Source organism: Pyricularia oryzae, chromosome 2, assembly GCF_000002495.2.
Source record: "Pyricularia oryzae 70-15 chromosome 2, whole genome shotgun sequence".
NCBI classification, from domain to species: Eukaryota; Fungi; Ascomycota; class Sordariomycetes; order Magnaporthales; family Pyriculariaceae; genus Pyricularia; species Pyricularia oryzae.
Window position 1 is genome coordinate 6108011 of NC_017850.1, and position 27116 is coordinate 6135126.

The window sequence follows — 27116 nt, forward strand, 5'->3', positions numbered from 1 at the left end:
ATCGCTCACACCAATAGATTACGGTGCAGCCCTGAAAGCCGCATCGTAAACATGGGGGCGTGCGTCTATATAAGGGACCGCCCCATTTTAACAACCCGTATCCAGCAGGGTCCCTTGTTTTTCGAGGTATCTTTTCTTTTTCTTTGGTTCTACCACGTACGGTTTCACTTGGGCACCCGTCGAAACGATTCGTATCAAGCCCAAGTCTCGTCTGCGAATCGAAGAATGAACGAGTTCTATGTGCAACTGTCAATGTACGCGGTAGAGTGTGTGTGTATGTTGAATTCTTGAAGACTTGGACAATCGTTTTTATTGTTGCTTGTGTTACTTGGTCGGTTAGGCAGGCCCCTAATGGCTGCATGATTGATTCACTGCCTTGATGATCTATACTTAGACTGTAAATCTTTTAGGGCATTGACGCCGCACATTCCTCCATTCATCAATCCGCTTGCGTGCCGGGAAAAAACCGCAAAGACCAAGAACGTACATAAGACGTGGTATGGTGAATGATGATGAACAAACAACAAACACATACACAGATACTCTATTGTCCCTCGGCGACGATGATCAGATTCGGACTGCCGGTAGGGTTGGGTTGCCTCGTGCTAAAGTAACGTCGAGTCAAACCTTACTTTTTAGGGCCCCGAAAGTAGTAAACGCAAAGCCACCTAAAGCGACCGCATCGTAGCAGAGAAATTGCGAGGGACAAGGGATGGAGCCCAGTAAGCCCAGAACCCCAGCCCCCGCCACCCCTGTTTGCTCCAGAGTGGCGGCAGACTGGCGGGGGAGGGCAAAAAAGAATGCAAACCGGCTCTTGTTTGATCTGCACCCACCAGTAGATCCCACTTCACTCCAACTCTTGGGTTTTTTCGCGCGCGCCAGGACGGACAAAACCCAAAACCTCGGGCCCATTCTCCGTGGGTATGATGCGAAACCAAGGCGCGCAAGTTTTTGTCTCCCCCCCCCCTCTGTTGTGTGAGAATTGAAGCATTGGGTGTGTGTTACAGAGTACTTTTTCCATACAGTTATACTTTCTTCTCCAACCACCCAAATGCTACTGTACCGGTAGGTACACCACAACAACGAATGATACCGATACATGTTTACCTATCCTTTTGGTTACGGAAAAGCTTGTTATCAATTTCGTCTGGTTTGCTACCAGTCGTACATCAACCGACTTTTGTGCAAAGTTGCATGCAGAACAGCACATTTACAGATCAAGATCGGATGGAGAAAGTCCGCAGAAAAGACAGCGGGAAACCGTGCACGTTTGGAAACCATTGATGCATGCGCACCGGGTTGTTGGTTTTTGGTTGGTTTTTTTTTTTTTTTTTTTTTTTAGTCCGAAGGGTCCTCTTCTTATTTCTTTTTGTTTTTGCTATGATGTTTTTCTTATTGTTTTATCATTTTTCTTTTACTCATTCTTACAAGCAAGTACCTACCTACCTACAAAACTCTGCCCACTGACCGTTATACTTTGATTTTCTTGTGAATGGCAAGTCGTGCGTGCGTATTGATGACGCAACACACCCCCCAAATGTATAAAGAGCTGACCGGATCAGCCTTGTGCAGCATGCCGTCCGGTTTCTTCGTGGGTATAAAGACGGGCCGCCTCAGCTGATCCTTTCTTCAGTCCCGCCATCCCGCCCCAGTGTGTCTACCGTATTGTGTGCGGCTGCCCAGTTGGCATGTGGATTGATTGTGATGCAATTGTGTGTTGTCCTGACTCTTTGTAGCCCAGGTAACTAAGATCTCGTCAAGGAATTCAATTGATATCTCCGCGAGGTTGGTCGCTGAAGGTTTGGTCTGTAACTACCTATGTCAGTTTAGTTCAGGTACAGTGGCGCCGAACCCGCAGCTAGCTGTTGCGCCGATCGTCCTTTTGTGGTTTGGGTTATTCAAAAGACCAACAACCCGGAAGCATACTTGCAAACGTCCAAAAAGATCAACAAATAATTAAGTGTACTTCTGTACTTCTGTACTGTGTTGTACTTCGTACTGGTCAGTAATTAATTAGCTGCCATCTACTTTGCAAGTACAACGCCAATTAGTAATGGCGCACGACCTTTTTCAAAAAAAAAAAAAAAAAAAAAAAAAAAGATAGAGAGAGAGAGAAACAGTCCACAAAGCAAGCGGGATGGACAAAAAAGACCCCTTTCGTCCAAAGGCGTAGAGGGGAAAAAGGGAAAGGCGCAAAATACAAACGGGCAAACGCCAAACGGGCCACTTGGGATCCGGGAGGCCGAAGCGATTCGTCGTTTTGGTGGGGTTCTTTGATTAGTCCGGGAGGCTGTGCAAAAGATGGATCAACTGGATTGGTTCCCCTTCGTTTAAGGAAATTATTGGGCGGCGACGCACGATTGGCAGACGCCGACAAATTTGACCCTGACGGAACGCTTCTTCGTTGCGAGAATCTCCAAGGCTGCCAATGGGTTGCCCAGGTCTTGAGTTTAATAGGAGTTTGAGGTGATGGACATTTGTTTATCTTGAACCATCTCTGGTTGTTTTTATTTCATTTTCATTTTGTTTTTTTACGATATGGTAAGCTTCTCAATTCAATTGAGGTCAGGAATGTGGTTTGCAGGGTACAAAGTCTATCCGTCATAAAATCAAATCGCCAAGCAAAGCCTTCAAAGGCTCTGTCTGCCATCTCATCATCAAACGGGAAGGAATATGCAAAGACGACGTAATGCAAGAATGCAAAGCAAGAAAACGAAACGAACATGGATGTTTTATCACAGCTGACAGAGAAAGCAAGCTTGCGACGCACCAGTCAATATTGTTCTGTGCATCTTATTGTGATCTTTGGCCATGATCGCCAAGCAGCGTTGACGCCAGCCGTGGCTGCAAAAGGTTCACGCAAAGACATTCCAAGGCATTGGCGGGCCAGGGAACAGAGCGAGCGAGAGAGAGAGAACAAAACAGAGGAAGATGTACGGGACTTGTACTGGAGGCAGTGCAGATGACGCTCCAGAAGCCGGCGGCTGGGAAAAAAAGTCACTTTTGTTAGCAGAGACCAGTACAGTACATGCAATTTGCTAAAAGAGTACTTGTTGCGCCACCTAATTTAGCTGCATATCCCAGGTCGCCCTTGTCACTACATGCCAAGGGAAAGTATCTCTGATGACTCGTCAGTTTCCCACCCCTCGCAGAAGCCCAGTTTTTTTTTACCCCTTTGAATTGCGGCACCCCTGTGAAGGCCAGGCTAGGCCCAGCATCAACCGTTCCACGTCCGTCGGTCGCTGACTTGACCTTGTTTTGTCCAACTCCACGCTTCTAATCTCCCCATCTTCTCACACTCGCTTTCAATCGAACTGACCTCCCTTCTTTCTTCTTCGTGGTCAGGAACGCGAATAATTACAGTACATCCCTTCATATCCCTATTCAATCGTTTTGAAAACGTGCTTCTGGGGAGCCGTTTGTGAATCGGTTGAAAAGAGTATTGTCGAGCAGCAGATTACTCTCGCTTGCATCTCCTGCCGCCGAAGGGGTATTGTAAACCAACCACAGGTTTTAGCAGCCAACTTTCATCGAACCGCCCAGACCCGACGACCATCCCGCCTCGAATCGACAACGACAATAATCTATGATCTCTTCGAAATAGAGAGAAGCACTTGCAGTCGCCATTATCGTGGCATCGTCTCATCCGTACAAGTGAAAGCGGACCGCAAAGTCAATTCGGCAACATCAGATCGAACTAGCGACGAATTTCGACTTGAGAAATAGGAAAAGGGCTCCTGGATTTCGAGGGGCGACCATCACCTTACCGCGGCCATGCTACCCTTATTATCGAAGGCATCATGCCTTCTTCCAACTCTGCTCACGGTGGCATCGTTCCTGGCGCCTGTAGTTGCGGACCAGCCGATGCTGAAGTCGACATCACTATACCCATGTGCGGATAACTCGGGATTCAGTGCCAGCCTCTTCACCGTTCAGTTCACGCCCGAGAACAACTCGGTCCTCGTCGAAGCAGCTTTCGTATCTTCCATCGAGGGCAAGGTCATTTTCGACGCCCAAGTCTCGGCATATGGATACACGTTCTTGTCCCAGAAACTGGACCCTTGCGATAAGGACTCACCACTGAAGGGATTGTGCCCGATGACTGCTGGAAAGATTCCTATGCCTCGCTTCACTCTCGACGTGCCGCCCGCAGCAACAAAGCAGATCCCATCAATTGCCTTCAACTTCCCCGACCTCGATGCTAAAGTCAAGATCCTGATCAGCTACGCAGAAGGCCCCAACAAGGGCAAGCAAGTGGCTTGTGTACAGGCCGAATTCGTGAACGGAAAGACGGTCGATCTTCTTGGGATCAAGTGGGCTACCGCCATTGTTGCTGGTCTCGCTTTGCTAGCCTCGGCCGTTATTAACGGTCTGGGCCATTCAAATGCTGCCTCGCACGTTGCTGCCAATGCTCTTTCGCTCTTCGGTTACTTCCAGGCACAGGCCATGATTGGTATGACGGGTGTGCCTTTGCCCCCTATCGTTCGCGCCTGGACTCAGAACTTCCAGTGGACTATGGGTATCATCCGTGTTGGTTTCATGCAAGATATCGCGACTTGGTACCAGCGCGCCACTGGAGGTACGCCGGCGACGCTTTTCGACGAAGTGCAGGTCGTTTCAGTCCAGATCATGAAGCGTTCGCTCCAGGCCGTTCCTCGAATTGCCGAGAGGGCCCACAACGTTTACACCCGCTCCATGGCTATGATGCCGCGCGCCGTTGAAACCACTGCCGGTCAGATGTCCGAGACGGCCGCACACCTGATGAAGCGTGGCAACATCAAGACCGAGACTGGTAGCTTCCTCGTCTTTGGAATCCAGCGCGCCGCCTTCAAGGCTGGAATCGAGACCACCAATCTGTTTTTGACCGGACTGATGTTCTTCTGCGTCTTTGTCATCATTGTCGCTATCGGCGTCGTTCTTTTCAAGGGCTTTTGCGAGCTTGCCGCCAGGCGTAACTGGACTAAGCCTGACACTTTCCTTGAGTTCCGTCAGACCTGGCTTACTGTCCTCAAGGGTATCCTCTTCCGCGTTACCCTCATTGGTCTTCCCCAAATGACCATCTTGTGTCTCTGGGAATTTACACAGGTCGACTCGCCTGCTCTCGTTGTCCTGGCTGTCTTTTTCCTCATTGGTATGATTGCCACTCTCGGATGGGCCGCCTTCAAGGTCATTCGTATCGCCCGTCGTTCGGTTGCCATGCACCGCAACCCGGCCTACATTCTCTTTTCCGACCCGCAGGCCCTTAACAAGTGGGGTTTCCTCTACGTCCAGTTCCGTGCATCGGCCTACTACTTTATCGTTCCCTTCCTGGTCTACATCATCATCAAGTCCATGTTCGTGGCCTTCGCCCAGAACAATGGAACTGCTCAGGCCATTGGGTTCATTCTGATCGAGGCTGCCGCGCTCATCACCGCTTCCGTGCTTAGGCCCTGGATGGACAAGAGCACCAACTCGTTCAACATTTCCATCTGTGTAATGAACTTCCTCAACTCTATCTTCCTTCTGATTTTCACCGAGGTCTTTAGCCAGCCTCCTCTGGTCACTGGTGTTGTCGGCATGATCCTTTGGATCGCGAACGCAGCCTTTGCCCTTGTCTTGTTGCTCATGCTTATTGTTACCACCACCATTGTACTATTCCGCAAGAACCCGGACAACCGCTACCAGGTCATGGCCGACGACCGTACCTCGTTCATGAAGTCGCAGACTCAACTGACTGCGACCACGGAGCTGGATGCCCTGGCTGCCACTGCTCGTGGTGACAAGGCCGGCTACAAGAACGATCTTGATGACGATGCCGATTCGATCTCCTCGGCCTCCATCCGCCGCCGACAGGATCCTGCCAACATGCCGCTGCCTCCATCGACTGCCAACTCGTACAAGGAGTCGTCGCCCAAGTCACCGGTCGATCCGTCGGTACCTCTATTCCCGGCGGATGGTCGTCGTGGCCAGTATGGCCCCGGTGGCGTACCAAACCGTACACCGAGCCCCTACAACCCCAACTCGTCGACATCAAATCTGTCAGCACATGGGGGTTACAGGCAGCAACACAATGCCAGCCCAGGAGGATTCAGGCCAAACACTGCCCCTAGGTAAGCTTACCTTGTTCTTAGACAACCGGTTTTAATATGTGCACAGACAAATAAGCTAACCATACTCTTTTACAGCCCATGGCAACGAGGTGCCGGTTACGACTAGATGAACCATTAGAAACCCGGGCTGAAAGTGCCGAGCTCGGGACATGATGAAATGTACCATCGGAGCGCAAAACAAGCATCACCTACAACCGGGTTGCCTTGCATAGTTTTCTTTTTGTTATTTGTAAAGGGGATATTCTTTTTTTTTCTTTTTTTTTTGCACAACCAGTCATGCGAGATACCCGCTCTGGGTTATTTTCACATATAACATGCATGACAGACAGGCGTTGGAGATGGCGGCCACCATACGCAACTGTTTTTTTGTTCTTTTTGTTTTTCACTTTTATTTACTTCCTTTTGTTCAGTCTGGCCGTGCGCGTGCTTTTTTCTATGTTGTATTTTCCTTTCTTTTTACCTACCAAAACTTGTTTATTTCAAGTGTAACCATCCATTTAGAGGATTACTATTACCACGTGAGCAGCTCAATGGCGGGACCCGATGGAGTTAGGTCAGATCGTGTGTACATAAGCAGCAAGAGAAAGAAGTTGTATTATGAATGGACAAGGTAGTCTTGACACGTTTCCACAGGTGACCCTTGGATGGAGCTGCCGGTCTACCAGGGATGGGTAGCCCCATCAAGCATGAACGTTGCCGCGAGAACAACCTGGTGACTGGTATCTCATCAGTGCTTTGCGCCGAGGCCACTTTTAGTTGTCGTCGAACACAGGATAATAATGTAGTATTCACCAAGGCTACATATTCGCGTACGTAACAAATCCGCGTAGTGTACAAAGAAAGGACCAAAGGGGTGTTGTGCGGGACATGACCCAGTTGCCTTGCCCTTTTGGTGAGCACGGAAATGTCGGGGTTGCCAGCGCCCCGGTCCGTTCACCCCCAAAATAAAATATTGGCTTTTTTTTGGGCGTGTAAGCACCTTCAAGCCCGAGTCGTATTACGAGTGGAAAGGTGGGGGCGGTGGTGTTGTTTGTGGTCAGTAGTGGTAATACGGGCGAGTGGGCGGTAAACCGATGTGCAACGTTCGTAATCACACTGCGCGTATGCACATGTCAGTCAGCATCCAATAGAAAAAAAAATCAAAGCTGTACGTTTTTGTGAAACTGTAGCCGGGTCAGGGTTTTTTTTTTGTTTTTCATATGGGGGCACTGTGTTCGTCTCCGCGGGGAAAAAAGTTTACCGCAGCGAGTGACTTGTAAGTGCGTACTAGCTCTAGTCCTAGAGTAATCGTAGTGGAGTATAGGTATAGTGTTCAGTTCATCAACGGACAAAAAAAACTTAAGTAGGTACCTATTGAACTAAGCCAGAAATTGCCGAACTGTTTGGATTTGCGGTGAGTAAGTAATGTGGCTATCTATATACCAACCGAAGTGTAAAGTGCAGACGCAAGATTGGAAAAGGGGCTCATTAGGTCTAACATAAATATCCAACCCTCAGTTGACGGATGGATCAGGAACAGTGTAAAGTTTTTGAATGGTAAAGAGCAATAAGCCAAAAAAAAGAGACCAAGACAGAAAAAGACTCCGGCGTAAATGACATCAATAGGACAAGAAGACAAGAGGGCAAATGACAGGTCTGGAGGAGGATGATGGAAAAAGCAAACGATCGTAAAGCAGAAAGACCTCGGAAAAGTGAAGGGAACAAAAACCAAAAGAAAACACGAGCATCTTTCAAGATAAAACACTCCCTTATATGGCAATGGCACCATTCATGAACCGCCCAGCATCGCCACCAGCCGCCGAGACGGCCTGTACAAACGCCTCCTTCATCCGGTCCTCGCGCTCGCGGTTCTCCTTCTCCCGCCGCGCCTTGGTCTTGGACGACCCGCTGGGCGCCACGCCCGCCATGAGGACGTCGTGGTCCATGGCCGTGTAGTTGACGAAGCCGATGCTGAGGTTGCCAGCCGAAGGCCTCTCCGACGACGTTTGTCGCCTCTGCTGCTGCTGCTGCTGCTGCTGCTGCTGGCTCTCCAGGGCGTACATGTCCAGGTCCGGCCGAGATGCCCAAGAGCGCCGCTTCCGGATCGCTGCCGTGGCGGACGATGACAGCGATGACAAGGACGAGTCGCCGTCCCGTAGGGATTGCATCGACGTGCTACGCCGCGACGCATGCAGCAGCTGCTGCCGTGGCTTGGGGGACGGAGACGTCGTGGACCGCGCTGACCCGCTGCCGCCGGATGCCTTGCGGGGGCTCGAGTGCGAGGATACCTTGCGCGGGCTGGCGCCGGATGATACCTTACGCGGGCTGACGAGCGAGCCGCCGGGACCGGTGTGGCGCGCGCCTGAACTTGGGGCTTTGGGTTTGGGCCGTCGGTGGTGGTGGGTGTTGTGCGTTTGTTGTTGTTGTTGCTGCTGCTGATGCATGCCGTGGTCTGGCCTGTGGGACACGTCAGGTGAGAGCATAGGAACGGTTTGCGGCTGCCTTTGGAAATTGGCTCCCTGTAGGAGGTGTTGCTGTTGTTGCTGTTGCTGTTGATGAACGTGGTGATACTGGTTCATGAGCTGTTGCTGGTGCTGTTGTTGCATTGCGAGAAGCGTCGCAGCATGCGGAGGCCCCCTCGGCTGCGGCATGTGTATCATCAACCCATCGTTGGTGAGATCCAGTTGGGACATGGAAACGGTACCATGCTGGTTGGCCTGAGCTGCAGCGAGGTTACGGTTTGATTGCTTCCTCGTCACCATCATCGTCGCAGTGGATGCAACACTAGCTGCGGACGCAGCAAAAGCATAACATTGGCCTTCCCTCGTGTCCATCCTGTCTATTGCCAGCGGCGAGGGCACGGCCGACTCGACGTGAGGGAGACCTGTCGGCGACGACCCATCCCAGAACTGAGGAGACAGTTTGAACTGAGCAGCGGCCCACAGCTCCGGGTCGATCGAGGCGGCGCTCGTCACTGGCATTGCGGCGTAGTTTGCTGTTGCGTATGCTTGCTGCGCCGCCGTCATGTCTTGGGAACTCATCAGTGGAGTACCGCTGGGGGTCTCCGGTAGCACTATCGGCTGCTGTCGACCGGCCGGGTTCGGCTTGGAGCTGAAAGGGTCCTCAACAGGGCCCGAGACAAAGGGCTGTTGCTGTTGCTGTTGCTGAGTTAGACCCCGCCCACTAAGCGGTGGCGTGAGTGGCAGGCCTTCATACGTGGGCATCGCCCGATGTATGTTGAGCGGCGCCACCGTCAGGCCCTCCTCGTGCTCCCCCTCCCGCTCCAACTTCTGACGCAGGCCGTTGCTGGCCGAGCGGGAGTTTTGGCGCTGATGGTGCGTCCCCGCCCTCCCCAGCGTGGCCGACGCCTTCTTGTATATGCCCGAGCACACGCCCGCCAGCCGGTCCGTCACCTTCCTGGGCGACCCTCGCCTGGAAACAGGGGCCGAGGCCGGGACGGCGGCGGGCTTGCGCGGCGAGTGGACCGAGAGGTGCTCGAACCTGAGGATCTCCGTGTCCGAGTTTGAGCCGGCATGGTTGGCGTCGAAGCTGCTGCTAGGCGACAGGCTTCTGAGCTGCTGCTGCTGCTCGTGATGATGCGTTCCGTCTAGGCTCTCGATGCTGGTGTGATCAAGGTGTGGTTGTTGTTGTTGGTGGTGGTGGCTTCTAAAGTCCAGCTCCTCGCCTGCTGCAGATGCATAAACAGCATCGGTCCCTTGGTCACCCGGCAGGAAAGAAAACGCAGGAGAGTGTTCCTTCTTAATTTCCAGCTCGTCATTGGGGTCTATCGAGAACATGTTGCAGTGCTCCACGCCGTCTGTGGACATGGAGTCGGTCGTGGACATGTTCCCGTCCAGATTTAGGCACGAGTCCATGTCGAGCAGGTCCTCAGACGTCAAGAAGCCGCCAATGTTGTTCATCGGCGTCCAGTAGTAGGCCGAGTCTGACCCTTGACCCATGTTCATTATGTGCTGTTGCCTGTCGATGTTTAAGTCGACATCCGCTGGTGATGTGTCTGTGTTTTGGCTGCTGCAGTCTCGTTGTAATTCTTGCTCGAAACTACTGCTATCCTGGTAGTTTGAGTCGCGTATGGGGGAAGAAATAATAATACAAGGAAAACTGCTGTCTGTCTGGCAAAAAGATGTGTGAAGATCCGGTTTGGATGGCCTCGGGTCCATATTTTGGGTGAATATGTTTCTGGTTTCTGTGTTTTTGCTGTTGCTATGAGCGCACCGACTGTGTTGATGGTAAGCAATGTCTTGGTTGCTGTGTTGAGTATTGTTCTCCTGTTTCTTCCTATCCTGTTCCAATGGCATGTAAGCCAAGTCAACAAAAAAATAATATTCGATCAAGGATACTCCTGGTATCACAGCAACATGCAGTATTGCAACGTGAAGAATGGGCGATCGGTTTGTCAATGCCTTGTGGACTCCTATCAGAGTTAAATAAAGTGTCTCGAATGATTGGAATGCAGAATAAGGCAACTTGCGTTGTGGACCGTAACTCCGGGCCTCGACGCGATACCAGGTATAGAGAAAGACGTCACGGGTGCCTTGCATTCCTCAACACAACCCCCCAAATGGGGAGAGCGATGAACGAGCTATGCAGCCTGGACCAATCCCATGACAAGGTAAACTGGTTCGGATAGTCCCTGTCTTCCAAGTTGCTGGGATACACATCACAGCCCCAAGCGAATTCTTGGAAATAGCAAAAGCATTAGAAGTCTTTGACTGACCTCTTGGTAGACAAAGACCTCTGATAACCACATCGGTTCTCCTCTTTCCCACAAAGAAACGTTGTCGCCCTTAGGGCTGTAGCTGGCAAGGCCATGAGATCTGAAACAGGCCTCGCCCCCTCTCGGCCAAGGCCTTGAGCCGATTCTTTTCTTTGAACCGTTGCGCCCCCCAGCCCTCGAATGGAATCTGTCCAAAATAACTTCTAGGGAGCAAGGCCCGGGGCAGAAAGAGAAAAAAAAATGAACAAAGCTAGGGCTGAGGCGGTCCAGCAGCACGGCACGGTGCTCGACTGGAATTGATGGCTAAACCCAGACAAGGCTGAGTAGAAAAGTAACATTGTCGTGAGCTCTACACTTTTGTATGCACCAACGGACATTTCCGAGCCACAACCTACTGATGCTTCAAGCTCTTTTTGACCTCTTTCGACCAGGGGGCCTTGCAAATATACCCCAAACTTGGGGGCGGACTAGACGGGAAAGGTTGCAGAAGACTTTGAGAACCGAAGGAAGCTCAAAGGTCGGCCAAGGGAGGAGCAGATCGGGGTCACCGGTTCCACAGCAAGATTGATGTCGGGGAGCTAGATTTCGTTTGGTTGGTTGCCCCAGTCAGCTTCACAACTGTGTAAATCTTTCTGGGAATGGGCGGCAAAAAGAAAAAGAAGAAAAATTCTCGATCACACCGGACAGGCGCCTCATAGCTAGTTTACTTACTTCAATGGATGGCATATCCAGCTCCATGTTTGTAATGCCAGTTTTAGAACTAGTCGTCCACATAATCCTCAGGCAGGGGAGATGTTTCGCGGAAGTTCAACCAAAGCCATCTTGGCCTCGTGCAGAATACATCAAACCAACGAAGCAATGTCATCCCATGTGATATCGGGTAAAACTGACGGCAAGAGCATATGCATTATGATCCCTTGTGCTTTGTACAACACACACGATCGGGCAGATTATCCCACCAAAATGCCTCAGGAAGTATGACAGGAGACGAAGTTGGAGAGGGGTTTAGCCACCTGCTGCAAACCGTTTAAGGTTGACAAAGCTCCGGCCCAGCCCTGTCCAGAACATCCCTTGCGTCCCACACCTACCCTCCCACCTTATCACTGTCGCCCTCGCCAAAAAAAGAAAAAAAAAAAAAAAAAAGAGCTTCCCTTGCCGCTAAAAATATCTTCAACGAATGAATAGAGAGACCATCCCTTGCCTCCATTCGTTGACGCTCATCATTAGACAAGCATGTTTTGTTTGAACACACAACGCCAAATAACCTCATAACGCCGATCAAAATAAAATAAAAATGAAAACAAGAGAGGGGGGTATCAACGCACGCCATCATGCAATAGACCGAGGAAATAATAAAGACAGAAACAAAATAGCGACACCGGACTTGTTGGACGCTGCAGAGTGAATGCTAACAATCATGCAAGAGCAGCAGCTCCTCCTGTTTCGACAAAAGAAGACTCTTTGTCCTTTGCTGACGACGTAGGCTTTGCAGATGAACCTTTTTCACTAGGACCCGACGGTGGTGTTGCTGGCTTGCGAGCAGGCACTCTCCCACGAACTCGCGTCCGCGCAGGTTTGTAAACCCGGTTCAGGACTCGACTCGAGCAGTGCTGAGCGACCTCGTCCGAGAGATGGAATCGCACGAGGTCCCTTCGGTTGACACCGCTCGCCAATCTCGGTAAAGATGCCCGTAATTTTGCGTGTATCATCATGGCCTGAAGTCCACTATTTGGCAATTCAGGAGTGAGGTCTGCGGTGAGGTCGAACTTTTCAGACAGCAGATTGTCGTCGCTCGCAATGTCGGTCGCGGGCTCGCATGTGTCGGGCACTAGGATACCCGGTTCGTTTATAACCGGAGTCGGACCTCCGGGGCTGGGCGAAGCAGGTGTTGTGATCCATGATGGAGCTAGGTTTGCGGATGTGACCGTATATTCGACGATTCCTCGGGCCTGGGAGCTAGAGCTACCCATTTGGCCGGCGTCCAAATCCAATTGGACGTCCTGTTGTTCCATCCACTTCGGGAAAAGAATCGAAGACGATGCATCCGAGGTACAGCCTTCGGTACCTTGATATCCTTGTTGGCACTTTTCTCTGTAATCCAAAACAGATCCCGCTAGTGACATCTCACCTTCCGATGGTGGCGAGTCCGGCGAGATATGGCTAGATTGAAGCTGTAGGTCCTGCCTTCTCATTCTCCTAATGATGCTCCGCATTTCTGGAGGATGCGGTGGGATGCTGTCAGGAATAGACAGCTGGGTTATAGATGGCCCAGTTTGGTAATCTATAGCCATGGTTACATCTTCGTCATTTTCTCTGGGCTCGTCGACGTCCTCCACGACACTGCTGGCCGAAGAAGATGATCCCGCCATGTTGCAGAATGGGTTGTTGAGTGTCTTTGGGGAGCGAGAGGCTTCCTCGTGTGGGGAAGATCCAGAGCTGTATGGAATGACAAAAACGATAATGAGGACTGCCTCTATAGCAGTAGCATATGAGTGGTGTCGGAAAGTTTGTTTTGGGGTATAAAGCGAGAAAAAATAGGGTCACAACGTTCTCTGAAATGGCTTATACCGAGTGAGAACTAGTGTTGCTGTCATACTTTGTTGAGGTCGAGCCAGCCGAAAGTGAAGCTAGCCAATGAATTTACTGCCGGTATGACTGTATGTAAAACGCTGGGATTAGAGTTGGGGTTTGGTGTAGATCCAATGCCAAATGGAGCAGTCGGATGGACGTATTTCGAGGAGATGCCGCTGTGATAATTGTAGAACAGAGGCGGTCGATCGAATAGGGCATCAACGGGTCGGGTTTCTTTGTTGATATGATACTGTGAGCCGGCAGTGAAGAACAGCGGCAGAACCATACATTGCTGGGACGTATTAGCCCACCTTGCTTGGGCAAACAAAAGCAGGCAACGCACAACCACAAGGCGTTTTTTGAAACCCGACAAATCCGGGGCAAAAAAAACCCCAAAAAAAACCCCCCAAGCAAAGGAAAAGGGCCAGTGATGGACAGATAAAACGCCCCCTATCAAGCCAGGCGTTACTTCCACCTGGGACGACGACGACGACACAGGACGAGATTGCCCAAAAGGCACGGTTCAGCGGTGGCTATACCTGTGTTGGTCTTGGCAGCGATGTAGCGTGAGATCCGTCCAATACAAGGCCTCGATGACCGCCTTAGCGCATCGTTTGCTGCCACCACTCCCTGCCAGACTGGTCTTAGCGGTGCTCATCAGTGGTCTGCTGTTTCGAAAGAAGCAAAAACCCAAAATCCGACAGCGCGGACCGTCGTTGGACCCAAACTGTCGGTAGTGTTCTTTTTTTCTCCTTTTTTTTCCTTTTCTGTTTTTTTTTTTTTTTTTTTTTTTTTTTTTTTTTTTTTTTTCTCTTCTGCGGTGAAGCAACGTCCGAGGTACGTAGTTCCGGCAGATACGAATCCCCGACTGGATCGCCCTGTGTTGTTCAAAACTAACAGAAAAACGTCAACAGAGGGAAAATCATTCAAAAACCTTGAACGATCTGGCAAGGATTGGGAGTGAATTTTATTTGGAACAGAGTTGATTGATGAGTTTGCAGAGATAAAACATAAATTCCGTGGTTTCCGCGCGGCGAAAATCTTTCAATCATTGTTCCTGACTCGACGACCAGTCGGCTCTACAAGGACCGGCCATGTAGCACGCTGTAACGTATCGTGCCTGCCAGACTACTTTCGTACAGTACCCCGAGCTTCCTGGACTTTGCCTCCACAGAGAGCTGGAAACACTCCACTCAATTACTGTACTGAGCTGCCCGTGTCTCTATTGTCGCAAATATGAAAGCCAAATTAGGAACATGAGCAAAACATGGTTCGATCGCAGCCTCAAAAAAAATCCCCTCGTCCGACAGCGCCGCATCGGAGGTTTTATATTTCAATTCCATACTACTCCGGATTCCCATCCAAGTTGGGTAATTTTTAATGATATGGTCAGGCATACCGACCGGTAGATGGCTCTGCACCCTGGGGTTCCATTATTTACCTACTTGTCAGAAAAGGGTCGGGTCCATTGGACCAAGGGCTAGGCCTAGGCCAAATACAATGACGGTTAGGCTCCATGGTTTCGAGCTAACTTCTCCCCCCCCCCCCTCCGTCCAGTTTATGCAGCGGGTCTTGGCAGTGGTTCTCACGTCCGTATGGTAATTACTCTCTCTTCTCTTGTCGGGTCGAATAAAATAGGATTCCGCCACTTCTTTGTCGAAGTGGCCAAGTTTTTGACGATACTGTTACTTTTCTGTTTTGTTTACTGTTTATGAAATTAAATGAACAAGTTACCAGTACAACTCAGGATGGGTTTGAAACAAGCATCGTTCTCGGGTTGTTTTTCGTCTAGAAATTAGGGGAGCGGGAGCAAGATTCTGGTATGTACTAGGTGGTAGATAGCAGACGGAGGTATCCGCAGGTCTAGGGACCAAATAAGTACCTAGGTAGTCTTGTACGCAAGAATGATCAAAATGACCCGACCATCCAATTGATCATCATACCAGACCAGCTGGTAATGGATGGCCGATCGGCGGGTGGATGTGAGCGCCAAGCCAAGAAGACCTACTACCATGGAGTACGAAAGGCGCCAAGCAAGGGTCAGGTCTGCCAATCCCAAGGGTCATTACCCAAGGGCTTGGAGATGTTTCCTCTGCCGACCGGCGTTATTGCAGCCCTCCGCCAAGCCCCCGTGCCGAGCTCTTTAGTCAAGATAGGGACAAATTCCGCACGAATGACGCGCTGGATTTGATTGGTTTTTATTTCTTGTGTGGTCGGTTTTTTCTGATTCCTTTTCCCCTTTTCGTCTGGGCAGAGCAAAGTAGTAAAGGGCGTTTGTCTTGGTTGCACACGCATACGCACCCAAGCTTGCCAAGCACATACACACACAACAACCTCTTGACTCTGACGCCAATGTTCCTGGCAAAAGCAGGTCACTTCCTCTTTGCACTTGTCATGGTTGGATCAGTTGGGAGATCGCCGCCCAGGATGTGTGGCAACAAGGCAAAACGGTGAGAGCGCTGTTCTACAATTAGTTGAATGCCAATGCATGCCCATGGCCGTGACAAGAGAAAATAGATAGACGTGTTTTACGTCGTACAGTTTCTATTTAACACAAATTTGTGGGAGTATGCCTGAAGCAGTGGCTCGGTTGACTCCAATGCCGAGCTGCAAATTGGAGATGCGCCAACAAAACCTGCAACTTTGGCGCCTAGCAAAGCCTGGATCTTGGGATTACTATGAGGTAGCAGACTCCATTCTTATCAGTCCACTTCTTCCCAGGCTCACTGTAACATGTTCCCATGCCAGTGATCTTGGAAAATCTGCCCGCTTGCAGAGTGGGGCATCGACATGACTGCCGTCCGATCAATTTAAATGAGGACCCGGAAAGAGAAAGAGAGATAGAAACCGAGAGACATTACGGTATATTCGAAAAGGGAAAAGGGAAACTTGTGAAAAGAAGAAAAGAAGAAAAGAAAAACAAGGTGAGAGCCGGAAGAGGCTGGGGAAACGAGCGAAAGAGAGTACTCCGTAAAAGATAAAAAAGCATAAAGCCGGTGAGATTCTTACCCCCATTACTTTTTTGTTACTTGCCTGCCGGATGCCGTAGTATGTTCTTGGAGGTTTCATTCCATGCACTCAGGTACCTGCCGGTTGCAGGCAAATAAAGAGAATGCCATCCGTCCATGATAGCAATTCAGATCCTATCCATCCTAAAAATGCGTGCGCCTTTCTCAGCTTATTCCCCCTTCCCGGATGCCCAGCCTTGTCCCTAATGATTCCTTGGTGCCAGCTGATGAGAAATAGCCTGGGCGTTGCGGGGATGTTTTTTTGTTACCATCCAAGCCTCTTGCCATTTGGGGTTTTTTTTTTACTTTTTCAATTTTTAAATTTTAATTTTTTTTTAGTTTTTTAATTCCTTTTTCTCTCTCCAAATTGTTTTGTTAGTTTCTTGGACCTGACCCTCAATTTTTTCCTTATGCCAGCGCCAAGTCTTGCCGAGCTCAAGGCCAAGTGCCAAGCAACACGCACAAGGCAATGAGCATTGTCATGTCTCGCCCGCCATGGCGCCGTCTCTCCCCTTGGGTCTTGGGGGGTTGATCGTCAAAAGTCTTGGGCAATTTTGTCCTTGTACTCTGCTGTCGCCGCCTCGATTTCGGGTCTGGCGGCACGGTCAACGTACAAGCCTCTTTCTTGTCCTTTTCTTCGCTTTGGCTTGGTCTTATTATTTTGTTTCTCTCTGTTTTCCTTCGGATCCGTCTTTTGCCCTTCCGGATCCTATGATATGAAGCCTCAAATCCACCCGGTCCGGTCTCTTCGGACCCATTCAAACTAATTCTTGCTCTCTACACAAAATCAATTTGCTGTAATACTTGTTTTTGTGTCTTGGAACGAAAAACAAGAATCCGCATCTCCCGTCGACTGTGTCCCAGACAACGATACACTAAACATATATTACTTACATTCGATTCCACTTTCTACCTCGCCAAATCCAGTAGAGTCCACAGCCACACGCGAGCATCAATCAATCTGGAAAGCTATCTTATCAGACTTTAACTTTCCTCTAGCGTCTGCATCTCGATTGAGATTTTGGCTTTACCTAGGTAGTCTACCTTCCTAGTCAATCTTCGACTTGGACCTCTAGACTTTACACGTGACGCAGCATCGAAATATATCGCCCAATCCGGACATCATCAAACGACACCAGTCTTGACCATATCTTCGCTTACAGAGACAGGTATCCATCTCAGGACTGTTGTCAACTGCAAGGGGACACGTCAAGCACTCAATGAAGGTAGGGGTTCTCGCCTGACATCAGCAGACTCGAGGCGCAAACCCACTCATTTGAGGGCGTCTACTATCCATTGCTCCTGTCAGGCTTGGGACCGGGCTGCCTCGACGGCCCGGTGGGGATATAATGGTAGCTTCACTCTTTGACTTTCAAAGACGACGAAGAAAGATCTTGGACGAGGAGGAGGCGAACGGCCAACCGTACCTTGGCCGTGAATCACTGCGATCTTGCGACAACCGGGATGGCGGCCCCCGTGTGGTGAAGCCCGTCCTGTCCGAGACCTGCCGTGCTCACGCCGTGGCCACAAAGGACACCAGGACCTTGGACTGTTGCGACGATGACGATGCCGAACGCGTCAAGATTGACATTGGGAGCGGCACTACTCGCCGCGTCTTCTTGGTACACAAGGCGCTTTTGCGGCACTACTCGGAGTACTTTAGAGGGGCTCTCCGCGGCAAGTCGGCTCTACGGGAGGCAGCGGATGAGGAGTTTTATTTTCCAGAGGTGGACACGGATGGGTTTCTGCGCTTCGTCCGCTGGCTGTATATGTGCCGGACATGCAAGAAGGGCGGTTGTCGCCTGTACGAGTCGGACCACAGGTGCAGCGGACAGCATTCGAGGACGGACCCGGACGGCATGTGGTGCGGCGTGAAGCTCGAGCACGACTATGTGCTGGGCGACTGGCTGCTATGCCACCGATACTGCAGCTTCGTCATGTCGCACGTTGTGCCCCATGTCGACGACTCGATGAGCCCGGAGCGGATAAGATGGATCCTGGACAACACCATGAACGACTCGCCGATGCAGCGCTTCATGAGGCACTACGTGTGCTGGCTCAAGCTGCGCTGGGCCGACGCCAAGTGCCCAACCGACTGGGCGCGGTATCCGGACCTGGTGGAGCTCGACGACGGCTGGGCTTCCACCGACCCGCGGAGATATCAGCTCGAGCACTGGGAGGCTGAGTGCAGCGTGCCGGCCTCTGAGGCCAACGCCATGTGCCCGCACCGCATCGCCGAGTCTTCACGAACCGACTCGGGTTCGGGCGAGCTGTTGAAAAACAAAAAGGCGAGAGGACTCGGCTCAGTACCGAGGAAGAAGTTTTGGGAAAAGTACAGGGATCCACTCAAGGCATCATTCGGCCTGCTGGTCCTGATATATCACGTACGTTCTTGTGTTTCCTTTTTGTTTCTTTGTTTCTCGACCGCTCGGTCCTTCGGTCCATCCTACTAACATACCTACCTATCTATAGTTTCTCTTCCCTTTTGCCTGGGTCGGCATATCTGCCTTTATCGTCGTGGCAGACGATGACCCCCTTCTATTCGAGGCATCCAAATACTACAGTCTCATCACGGGCTGCCTCGCGGTCATTGGTATATGGCCCATCTGCATGCGGATGATGAAGATGTACTTTGCCATGGCATGTTCAATACTGGTAGTGATAGCAAGCGTGCTGTCTTTTGCGTCGTCTTCGACCTGCTTAGCTGTAAGTCTCGACCTAGTAGTCTCAATCGTCTTTTTTGACAGACGACATCAAGTATCTGGAATCTTCCCACTGACACAGCTTTCTTCAACAGGGAGCCGACAGGGACGTTGAACGATCGATCTGCAAGATGGAGATAGGTGTGGGAGTTCTACAATTCTTCTACTCAATAATCGTGGCGACTTCATATAAATGGTAGATGTTGTTGCATCAGACGATACACTTTTTTAAGAGGGTTGAAAGGCAAGAAAGCGCGTTCGTTCCATGGGAAAAAGAAATGATGCATATTGTTTGGCGTTCTGGGTGGAGTTGCTTCCTGTCTCATTTTTTCTACTGTTTCTTTTGACTTGTTTATCCTTTGCACGCAAGGGAACGACATTAGGGTCAGACGACCCTACATACATACTGGAATGATTTCTGCGTGGGTAGCAAGCTGGAGGAAGGCGTTCTTTTTGGATATACCCAAGCAAGCAGGATCAAATGATGGCCTGTCTGGAGCAGGTCGGCGTTTTTGTTGTGGTAGTTTTTAGCGTCGTTATCAATGAGTACACACTAGAGAATACATACCTAACTACTCCATACAGGCTCAAGGAAATTATGCTGTAAACTAAAAACAGGCCTTGGATTATGATGTGGTACTTCGTTCCGTTTTTGGCAATTTGTCGAGTGTGATACGGTATGGGATGCCTGCCTGTTGAAAGTGGTATGCTTGTCAGTTGCCTGTAGAGCTGCCGGTAGCTTTATCGATTGCTAAAAATCAGTGGGGCACAGCCCCTGGTCTTGCCCGCAGACCCCTTCGGCCCCCTCTTGCCCGAAAATTCCAGAACGTGTCAAACAAACCAATTGAATGGTTGCAGGTGCTGAAGATAAAAATCAATTTAGCAAGAGCTCCATGGCAACCTCAATACCAAACATAACTGCCTGAAATCTTTCTTGGTTTCTTATAAAGCAAAAGGCAGAGTCAAATATCATCAGGGTCACAAGGCCGTGGCTACGACTTAATTTACCATGCAAATACCAAATACGGTCCGGGTAGGCCTGGGAGCCCATGTCATCAACCGCACCGTCTACCTTAGAGTGCAGCCGATGCCGGAAACACTGGCCGAAAGACGGGCGGTGCTTCGGATGCTGCAGCGCTCCGGCGAGGTCCAGGTCTTCAAGAAGCTACGCGTATGCTCTGTCCTCTATGTAACCCAAACATTGCTCGTTACAAGTGAGACCGTCACCTTGAAAAAAGCACATAACCTGCTGACTCTGAAACCACAGCGTGAGGATTCCTTCATCTCCATTTTCCGATCTAGCAAAGATGCCATAGAACTTGTCAAGCGCGCCCCGATCCGCTACGAGCTCGTTGTAGAGAACACAGGTGTCAACCTCATGGATTCGCGGGACATAACCCCGACCGTCGCCCCGATCGAAACCATGGCACATGGGACGAGCGACACCGAAACGCCGGCGGCCCAGTCACAGCAATACGCCGAACTGGAAACAGACGAACCCCTACCGGAGCAGCTGCCGTTGACACCCGAGCAGCAGCAGGAGGATGGCGACTCGTCGGCACCATCTTCGACCTTTTCCACGGTACGGCAGCGGTCCTTTATGCTGTCGGCCTTCATCACCAACCGACACGCGCACTACACGCATATCCGGCGGTCGCGGTTGTACGGACCCTGGGAGCGCGAGCAGCACGCCGCCCAAACCTTCATGTCGCGGGCGCTGCGGAACATCGTGCCCTCGGACCATGACAGTCAGCCCTTTGCCGACTGGATCACGAGCGACCAGCTGAACGAGGCAAGGATCGAGGAGCACGATGAGCAGCAAAGGTCCGGGCTAGCGACCACGTACGTCGAGGTTCGCAAGGCAAAGAGAGAACACAAGGCGTTGCTGCAGAAGAATATGGGCAAAATCGGCCAGAAGCCCGTGCTTGCGGATAGGGTATCTACAGGTCCTATGTGATTTTTCGTGCAAGTTTCACCATCAAGTACTGCAGCTCAGATTCGCGAGAGATACAACGGCATTGTGCCGCGGTTCTGGCGCGGCTGCTTTATTTTATGGACAACCATACCGCTTAAATGGGTGGGGTTTCCAGTGACCACAACGATATGAAAACAGCACAACGCAGGCAGCCCTTGAGTCGAGAAACCGATAAAGATAGTCTTCTACCTTGGGCTGGCCCTTTCTCATGCATTTTCTCCTAGGAAGAAGCTTCCATCGGAGATAGGCGCAGAGGCGATATCGTATGGCATCCCCGTCGGACCCATACGATCCATTCTTCAGCTCGTATGTAAGCTGGATACACTGGTAATCGACCAGTGCAGTCAGATTGCAGAATCGAGCGATGGGGTCTCATCTGCATTTTTGAATTGGCAGCGCCACATGTTGTCATTTATGCTGCCCGGCTCGCGAGGGCAACCAAGTAAACCATGCAGGCATCTGGCATCTGACCCAAGGGCGGTGCGTGCGTGCGGCGAAATAAGAAGGATTCAAATTCGAATCTAGGCCCAGCGGGGGTTTCATCGTCGATTTCTGGCAGACGTAGCCCGATTCTCGTTCCTAACTTTTAGGATTGTGGCTGAAAGGGTTCGTCTCGAAATGAGATGTCAGCTGTCTGTTCCTCTCTGCCTCCCCCAAACTCCCAATCTTGGCTACGGATGGTACCAACGCTAGCGGATAGGGAAACGTCCAGGCACCGGTGTTTGCTTCCGCCGTAATCACTGCAGGTATGGCAGACATGAGCATTCATCCGGCAGGTCCGGGCGGACATTGGCCGATCGTTATATGGAACAGCCTAAAACAAGAACTAGATTTAGGGTTCTAGAACTACTGCGTTTAGATGCAGTCCAACCCTAACTGTTCTCGACAAAGTGTTGTCGAAAAACCGCCGACTCTAGAGACACTTGCGGCTCATACCGCTTGGTGACCTCGCTGGCATCAAAGACATTTCCAAGGAAAAGAAAAAGTGGTCAGAACAATAAACAAAACAGCACCACCGGCAAGATAGCATCTTACAGTAACACTTGAGTTGCTGCAGAGGGAAAAAGACATGCAGAACAGAATAAGAAGCAATGAGAGACAACATGTAGAAGAAAAGCTACACCCGCCAGCAAATCCATCGCTGAGGCGCCAGGGGTTTTTCTGTGTGCACTGGCCGCCTTTCCTTCGCACCAGACCAGCTCCAGTCCCGGCAGGATGACACTAGGTGTCTTAAGAACCCCTCAAGTAATTCCAACGACGATCTTTGAGGGATGATGGTGTTTAGTAACCGGAGCCCGCCGTCATATCGTAGGATCTGTCCCTCAACCGTCGGCTACCTCCAAGGTCCAGAATAACAAACAAGTCTTCTCTAATGAAACCTTGCATCCCCGTTCTTCTCTATTATTGTTATCATCCCCTGACTCGGCCCTTCCTTTTCCCCTTATCCTTACCTTAGTTAGACCTGGGTCTGGAATCACCCGTTGCTTTGAGCTCGCTGCATGAGGTAATTAGGACATGCCTGGACATGCCATATGTTTTTGCCTCCCTACCTACCCCCATCCCATATAACAAGACTCCGAGAGCTCGTTCCATCAACTCTAGCCGCCAGTGACTTCATCCGTTAACACTGGATACCACCCACCTGACATCACCAGAGTCGATAACCCCCAATCCTGTGGGATCATACTCGAACTCGGCTTCAGAGACAGCAGCAAGACAGCTCACATAATAGTCACTCATCATGGCCGCCACTAGCCACAAGATTGGTACCTTCTTCCTTCTGGGCGCCGTTGCCCTCCTCGCCGTCACAAACATAACTGCACCCGTGGTCAAGTCCATCTCACTGCTGAAGATAAACATCAACCACACGACCGCCTCACCAGACCAGCATCCTGTCCTGGTCCTCGGCACATACGGGTACTGCATAACCAACAGTACCAGCAGTCATGGCAGCAACAACGCCAACACAACTGTCAGCGAGAACAACAACGGGACGATGAAGAGCAGCACGGACGGCAACCACTGCTCCCCCGTGCAATTTGGCTACAACACCGTCAGCGTGGTCGGCGAGGCGGCGGGGTTGCAGTTCACGCCCTCGGCGCTCGACACGGGCGCCGCCACCTCAAAGCTGACGGTGCTGCACCCCATCGCGGCCGGCACATCGGCGCTCGCCGCCCTCCTGTCGCTCGGCGCCGGCAGCTCAGGCAGCTGCACTGCGTTCTTCATGACACTCCTGGCCCTGTGCTCTACCATAACCGCCCTCGTTGTCGACTATGTCGTCCTCAACATGATCCGCGCAGGCCTCACAGAGACTCCCGCCGCCGGAGCCAGCGCCGAGTTCGGCGCCGGAATGTGGACCCTCTTGGGCGCCGCCGGTCTGCTCGGGCTCGGAACAGTCATGTCCCTCTTTGCTTGCTGCGGAGGCAGTAGGCGGAGCAGGAGGGATGACAGGTACTCCAAGGAGATTGATCACTAGCTTGTGGGATACTCGTCTCCAGTTCCCACAGCAGGAAAAAAAATGGCGACGGGGAGGGAGCCGTAACGCACGAAGATACCACAGTCCATCTGCAACTTTTTCTTTTTTTCTTTTCTTCTTTTCTTTCTCTTTTTTCCCCACATCTAAGACCGTCTGGCGAATGGCTGATACTCTTTGCACAATGCCTAGAGGCATGCACAACCACTTTAGAAATACACATAGACGCACACACGACAATGAGCTACGACACAATACGGCCTATCGGGTCCAGTCTAACTATCCCTATTCTGCACCCCCTCAGGCGGAACGTGGGAGCTGGAGGTTTTATTCCTTTTCTTCTTCCTTATTTTTTCTTTACTCCCTTTCTTATCTTTTTGTTCTTTTTTCTCTTCATCTTCTCTTTGTCCTTTACTATTTTTCTTGTACATTGATATCCTGGGAGAGGTATGCTTCACGTGTACAACACCTTTCACCTTAAAAATAGACATTCCTATGTACATATTACACGAGAGAGAGCCAGAGATATTTCAGATTACCAAAAAGAATACCTACTCTCGATCCGATTGAATCATTCAACGGGATTGTAATATCTTGGAGAGCTGTTTTCCTTTTATGTGATAATACTCTGACTTCAAGTCCGAGATGGTGTCTCCCAGTCCACACAATTCGATACGCCGTACTATTGCGCACCTCGGACGAGAGCGAATCACAGTCCAAGATATGAACAAACAGGAGTTACCGATCCGTTGCACAGCTTCTAAACGGAAGTTGAGAATTTCGCTATATTGAAAGGTCAAAGACAAAAATACCATACACACGAGTTCCCCTCCGCCAGAACACCATTGCGGTCAAGTTAAAAGGTTCTGTAAAAAGAAACGCAAATGCACATTCCCTCCCACATTGACAAAAGCCTGTTCGCCAGCCGTCGGTCTTGGTTCATAAAATCGTGAAAAAATGTGGTGGATGAGTAAGAAATCATTTCAAGGGGGAGAAGAGATTCAGACAATAAAGGAAAATAAACATGTACCAAAGCCTTAGAGCTCAATGTGGGTGGAAAATGGAAAAGACACAACGGGAATTAAAGACGGTCAATCCATGACAAACAGCAGAATTAAAAGCTTGGTGCCGTATAGGCAAGAGATCCGAACGTAACAGCTGCGGCTGTGATGCCTCCAAGGGCCGCATAACCTAAGCCAGCCGCAAAATGACGCAGCCGTTTGGATGGTCGAGGAACATCGACAAAGCAGACCGGAGTGACGGGCGCGGCTACCGATACAATCTCCTGATCTTGTGCATGGCGCTGTTCAACTACCGGCTCGGGTGGAGCAACCCATTGAAGTTCTTCAGTGGTGATTTCAGAAATGTCGGCTGCCTTTCTCTTTTTCGAAATCCCTGGCCGTTCAATGCCCTCTTGGGGGTATATCGTGAATTCAAGTTCATCTGCTGCTGCAGGAGGAAGGATATGAGCAGGCCAAGTGATATTGGCCGTGGACTCGGGCCGAGGCCAACCGAAGAAATCAGGCTCGACGTGTTCTGTGGGTTGGACATCTTCTACACCATCAGTAGTGTCGGGATTCTTTGTGTCTTGAGGATCTTCAAAATCGGAGCCGTAGTCGGAATCGACTTCGTCGTAAACAGATGGATCGACTTCTTCTAGGAAAGAGTTAGACGACCTTTGATCGAATATTACAAGGCTTTTGTAACTTACCGGAATAAATGTCCGAATCAACATTGTCGGTAGTATCTTGATCGAAATCGCCAGCATCATTATTGCTGGAATCGAACAACGCATCATCGAGATCTCCGTCACTGGACAGAACAGATCCTCCAAGTGGCGACGAAGCGATGATGCCGTTCTCGATATTATCGACTTGTCTAACGGTGAAAAAATTCAGATCTGACACAGGTAAAGGGTTTGGACTGCTGTGTGACTGAGGAGAGCCGACTGGTGATGTCAAATCCACGACCTGTGGGCAGTTTGCTGGGCCTTGCGTAAAGTCGTCATTGTTGTCGTTTTCCTCGGCGTCGGAAGCCTCAAGCTCTGATTCCGACGCATCTGGGACCCCGAAAGTCAAAGGCAGTTGTCTAAGGTGAAGAACGAGCTGTTAGAATACTGGGGTAAAAGACCTTTTGTGCGGTACTTGAACTAACCGCTCTTGTTTCTCAATGCCAACCGTAACCAAAACAGGCGAAAAGGAATCTTCGTTACGGTTAATGGGAATCCCAAAACGGACGCCGTCGCCAGTTCGAAGCTGATGGGGGGAGCGTCCGCGGATGTCATCCCCGTTGACGAATGTCCCATGCATAGATGTGGTATCTTCGATGAAGACATCCCCCGATTTGGTATACAGAACTGCATGGTTTCGGCTCATGACAGCGCAGTCGAAAAGTCCGTTGACATCGGTCGCAACACGGCCTTTGGAAATGCTCTTAGAAGTTCTGCCGATAGCGACCCTGTCATCTTCGGCACCCAGTGTAAGCCGTCGATCGATAAGCGTCATTCCGGCGGACTTTGGCCCCATCTGAGAGAGAGTCACAATGACTAGACGGGTATCCGAGTTAGATGGCTTTCGAAACGATACCCAGGCAAGCAAAGCTACTGACCTTCTTTATCCGTTGAGGAAGACATGGTGTGCGATATTCGTAGACTTTAAGCTGAGGACAAGGCGTTTTTCACAGAAGTAGTGGGGTGTTGTCGAGGAATATGATGCTTTAATCTGAAGAGCATCTGAGGCGAAGGTTGTATTCGATTGCCGGCACAGCTCGATGTTGGGAAATGAATTACACAGAACAACGTTTGGTCTTCAAGACCTGTAGTAATGGAAGAGAAGTGGTTCAGCGGTGCTTGGTATCTTGAATGCCGGCCTGCCTGTATACACAAGTAGCAGGTCAGGGTGAGAGGTTGAAGTCGACGATAGGCAGATACCTGCTTTAGGTAGGTACAGGTAGGTAGGCGGGGAACACCGATGGCCGTACCTTACCTGAGGCAGCTGGAGGTGAGAAAGCAAGGGTACCAAGGTAGATGGCGTTGGGGGAGGTGGGGCAGATGATCCGGCCGGCAGTGAGTGTACGGAGTTTGAAGTTCGTGGTAGAAGAGCGGAGGTACCCTTTTGGCCAAGTTCCCCACTACAATGGACGTCGTCGATGACACGCAAGATACGGTAGATAATTGTAATTGTTTTATGAAACTTGCGAGGAAGTCGACTTTGGCGTTGATGATTTTGCTATGTGATGTAGTTGTTGGTAATGTAGGTAGTTGGTATTAACCCTAAGGCGGAAGTCAAAACCTCTCTAGCAGTTACCTAATACCTGGCAACTGGGAAGGGAAAGATACCTACCTTAGGTACCTTAGGTAGGAGGTGCATGTGATCATTTGTTGCACAGTAGCCCGATCTGATACACGCCAGCATGCAGAGGACATTGACGACCCCGCCATGGCGATTGAGCGAGTTATCGCAAATGATAGATAAGCTACGTGAGGTAGGTACCTGAACCTAGGCATGGAATGCACCCTGATTCATAAGAGCAGACGAGTCGCTTGTAAGTCTTGCATTTATATTTAAGTCCCCAGGATCTTTGAA

The 27116-nt window shown here is 50.5% G+C and overlaps 9 protein-coding genes across 9 annotated transcripts; 6 read left to right on the forward strand and 3 right to left on the reverse strand.

Annotated features, from left to right (window-relative positions):
- Window positions 1-130: 130 nt before the first annotated feature.
- MGG_15839 (uncharacterized protein) lies at window positions 131-688 on the forward strand (the record flags this gene model as incomplete). The annotated part of the gene is made up of 2 exons (XM_003715151.1): window positions 131-274; window positions 540-688. The coding sequence occupies exons 1-2, from the start codon at window positions 226-228 to the stop codon at window positions 686-688; spliced, it is 198 nt and encodes a 65-aa protein (XP_003715199.1). The 5' UTR covers window positions 131-225.
- Window positions 689-3283: 2595 nt separating this feature from the next.
- MGG_12322 (uncharacterized protein) lies at window positions 3284-6719 on the forward strand. Its single transcript, XM_003715152.1, has 2 exons — window positions 3284-6089; window positions 6165-6719. The coding sequence occupies exons 1-2, from the start codon at window positions 3775-3777 to the stop codon at window positions 6193-6195; spliced, it is 2346 nt and encodes a 781-aa protein (XP_003715200.1). The 5' UTR covers window positions 3284-3774; the 3' UTR covers window positions 6196-6719.
- A 939-nt stretch (window positions 6720-7658) lies between these two features.
- MGG_07020 (uncharacterized protein) lies at window positions 7659-10033 on the reverse strand (the record flags this gene model as incomplete). The annotated part of the gene is made up of 1 exon (XM_003715153.1): window positions 7659-10033. The coding sequence occupies one exon, from the start codon at window positions 10031-10033 to the stop codon at window positions 7838-7840; it is 2196 nt and encodes a 731-aa protein (XP_003715201.1). The 3' UTR covers window positions 7659-7837.
- Window positions 10034-12053: 2020 nt separating this feature from the next.
- MGG_15070 (uncharacterized protein) lies at window positions 12054-14446 on the reverse strand. The gene has a single exon (XM_003715154.1). The coding sequence runs from the start codon at window positions 13170-13172 to the stop codon at window positions 12219-12221; it is 954 nt and encodes a 317-aa protein (XP_003715202.1). The 5' UTR covers window positions 13173-14446; the 3' UTR covers window positions 12054-12218.
- An 828-nt stretch (window positions 14447-15274) lies between these two features.
- MGG_12323 (uncharacterized protein) lies at window positions 15275-15521 on the forward strand (the record flags this gene model as incomplete). The annotated part of the gene is made up of 1 exon (XM_003715155.1): window positions 15275-15521. The coding sequence occupies exon 1, from the start codon at window positions 15336-15338 to the stop codon at window positions 15519-15521; it is 186 nt and encodes a 61-aa protein (XP_003715203.1). The 5' UTR covers window positions 15275-15335.
- A 1895-nt stretch (window positions 15522-17416) lies between these two features.
- MGG_07022 (uncharacterized protein) lies at window positions 17417-19666 on the forward strand. Its single transcript, XM_003715156.1, has 3 exons — window positions 17417-18766; window positions 18855-19088; window positions 19180-19666. Exons 1-3 carry the CDS (start codon window positions 17732-17734, stop codon window positions 19282-19284), a joined length of 1374 nt encoding a protein of 457 aa, XP_003715204.1. The 5' UTR covers window positions 17417-17731; the 3' UTR covers window positions 19285-19666.
- Window positions 19667-20093: 427 nt separating this feature from the next.
- MGG_07023 (uncharacterized protein) lies at window positions 20094-21505 on the forward strand (the record flags this gene model as incomplete). The annotated part of the gene is made up of 3 exons (XM_003715157.1): window positions 20094-20255; window positions 20352-21030; window positions 21399-21505. The coding sequence occupies 3 exons, from the start codon at window positions 20094-20096 to the stop codon at window positions 21503-21505; spliced, it is 948 nt and encodes a 315-aa protein (XP_003715205.1).
- Window positions 21506-22800: 1295 nt separating this feature from the next.
- MGG_07024 (uncharacterized protein) lies at window positions 22801-23535 on the forward strand (the record flags this gene model as incomplete). Its single annotated transcript, XM_003715158.1, has 1 exon — window positions 22801-23535. The coding sequence occupies one exon, from the start codon at window positions 22801-22803 to the stop codon at window positions 23533-23535; it is 735 nt and encodes a 244-aa protein (XP_003715206.1).
- Window positions 23536-24266: 731 nt separating this feature from the next.
- On the reverse strand, window positions 24267-26926 carry MGG_07025 (uncharacterized protein). The gene is made up of 5 exons (XM_003715159.1): window positions 26874-26926; window positions 26140-26803; window positions 25687-26077; window positions 25244-25620; window positions 24267-25188 (listed from the first exon to the last, which is right to left on the reverse strand). Exons 2-5 carry the CDS (start codon window positions 26162-26164, stop codon window positions 24647-24649), a joined length of 1335 nt encoding a protein of 444 aa, XP_003715207.1. The 5' UTR covers window positions 26165-26803; window positions 26874-26926; the 3' UTR covers window positions 24267-24646.
- Window positions 26927-27116: the final 190 nt, after the last annotated feature.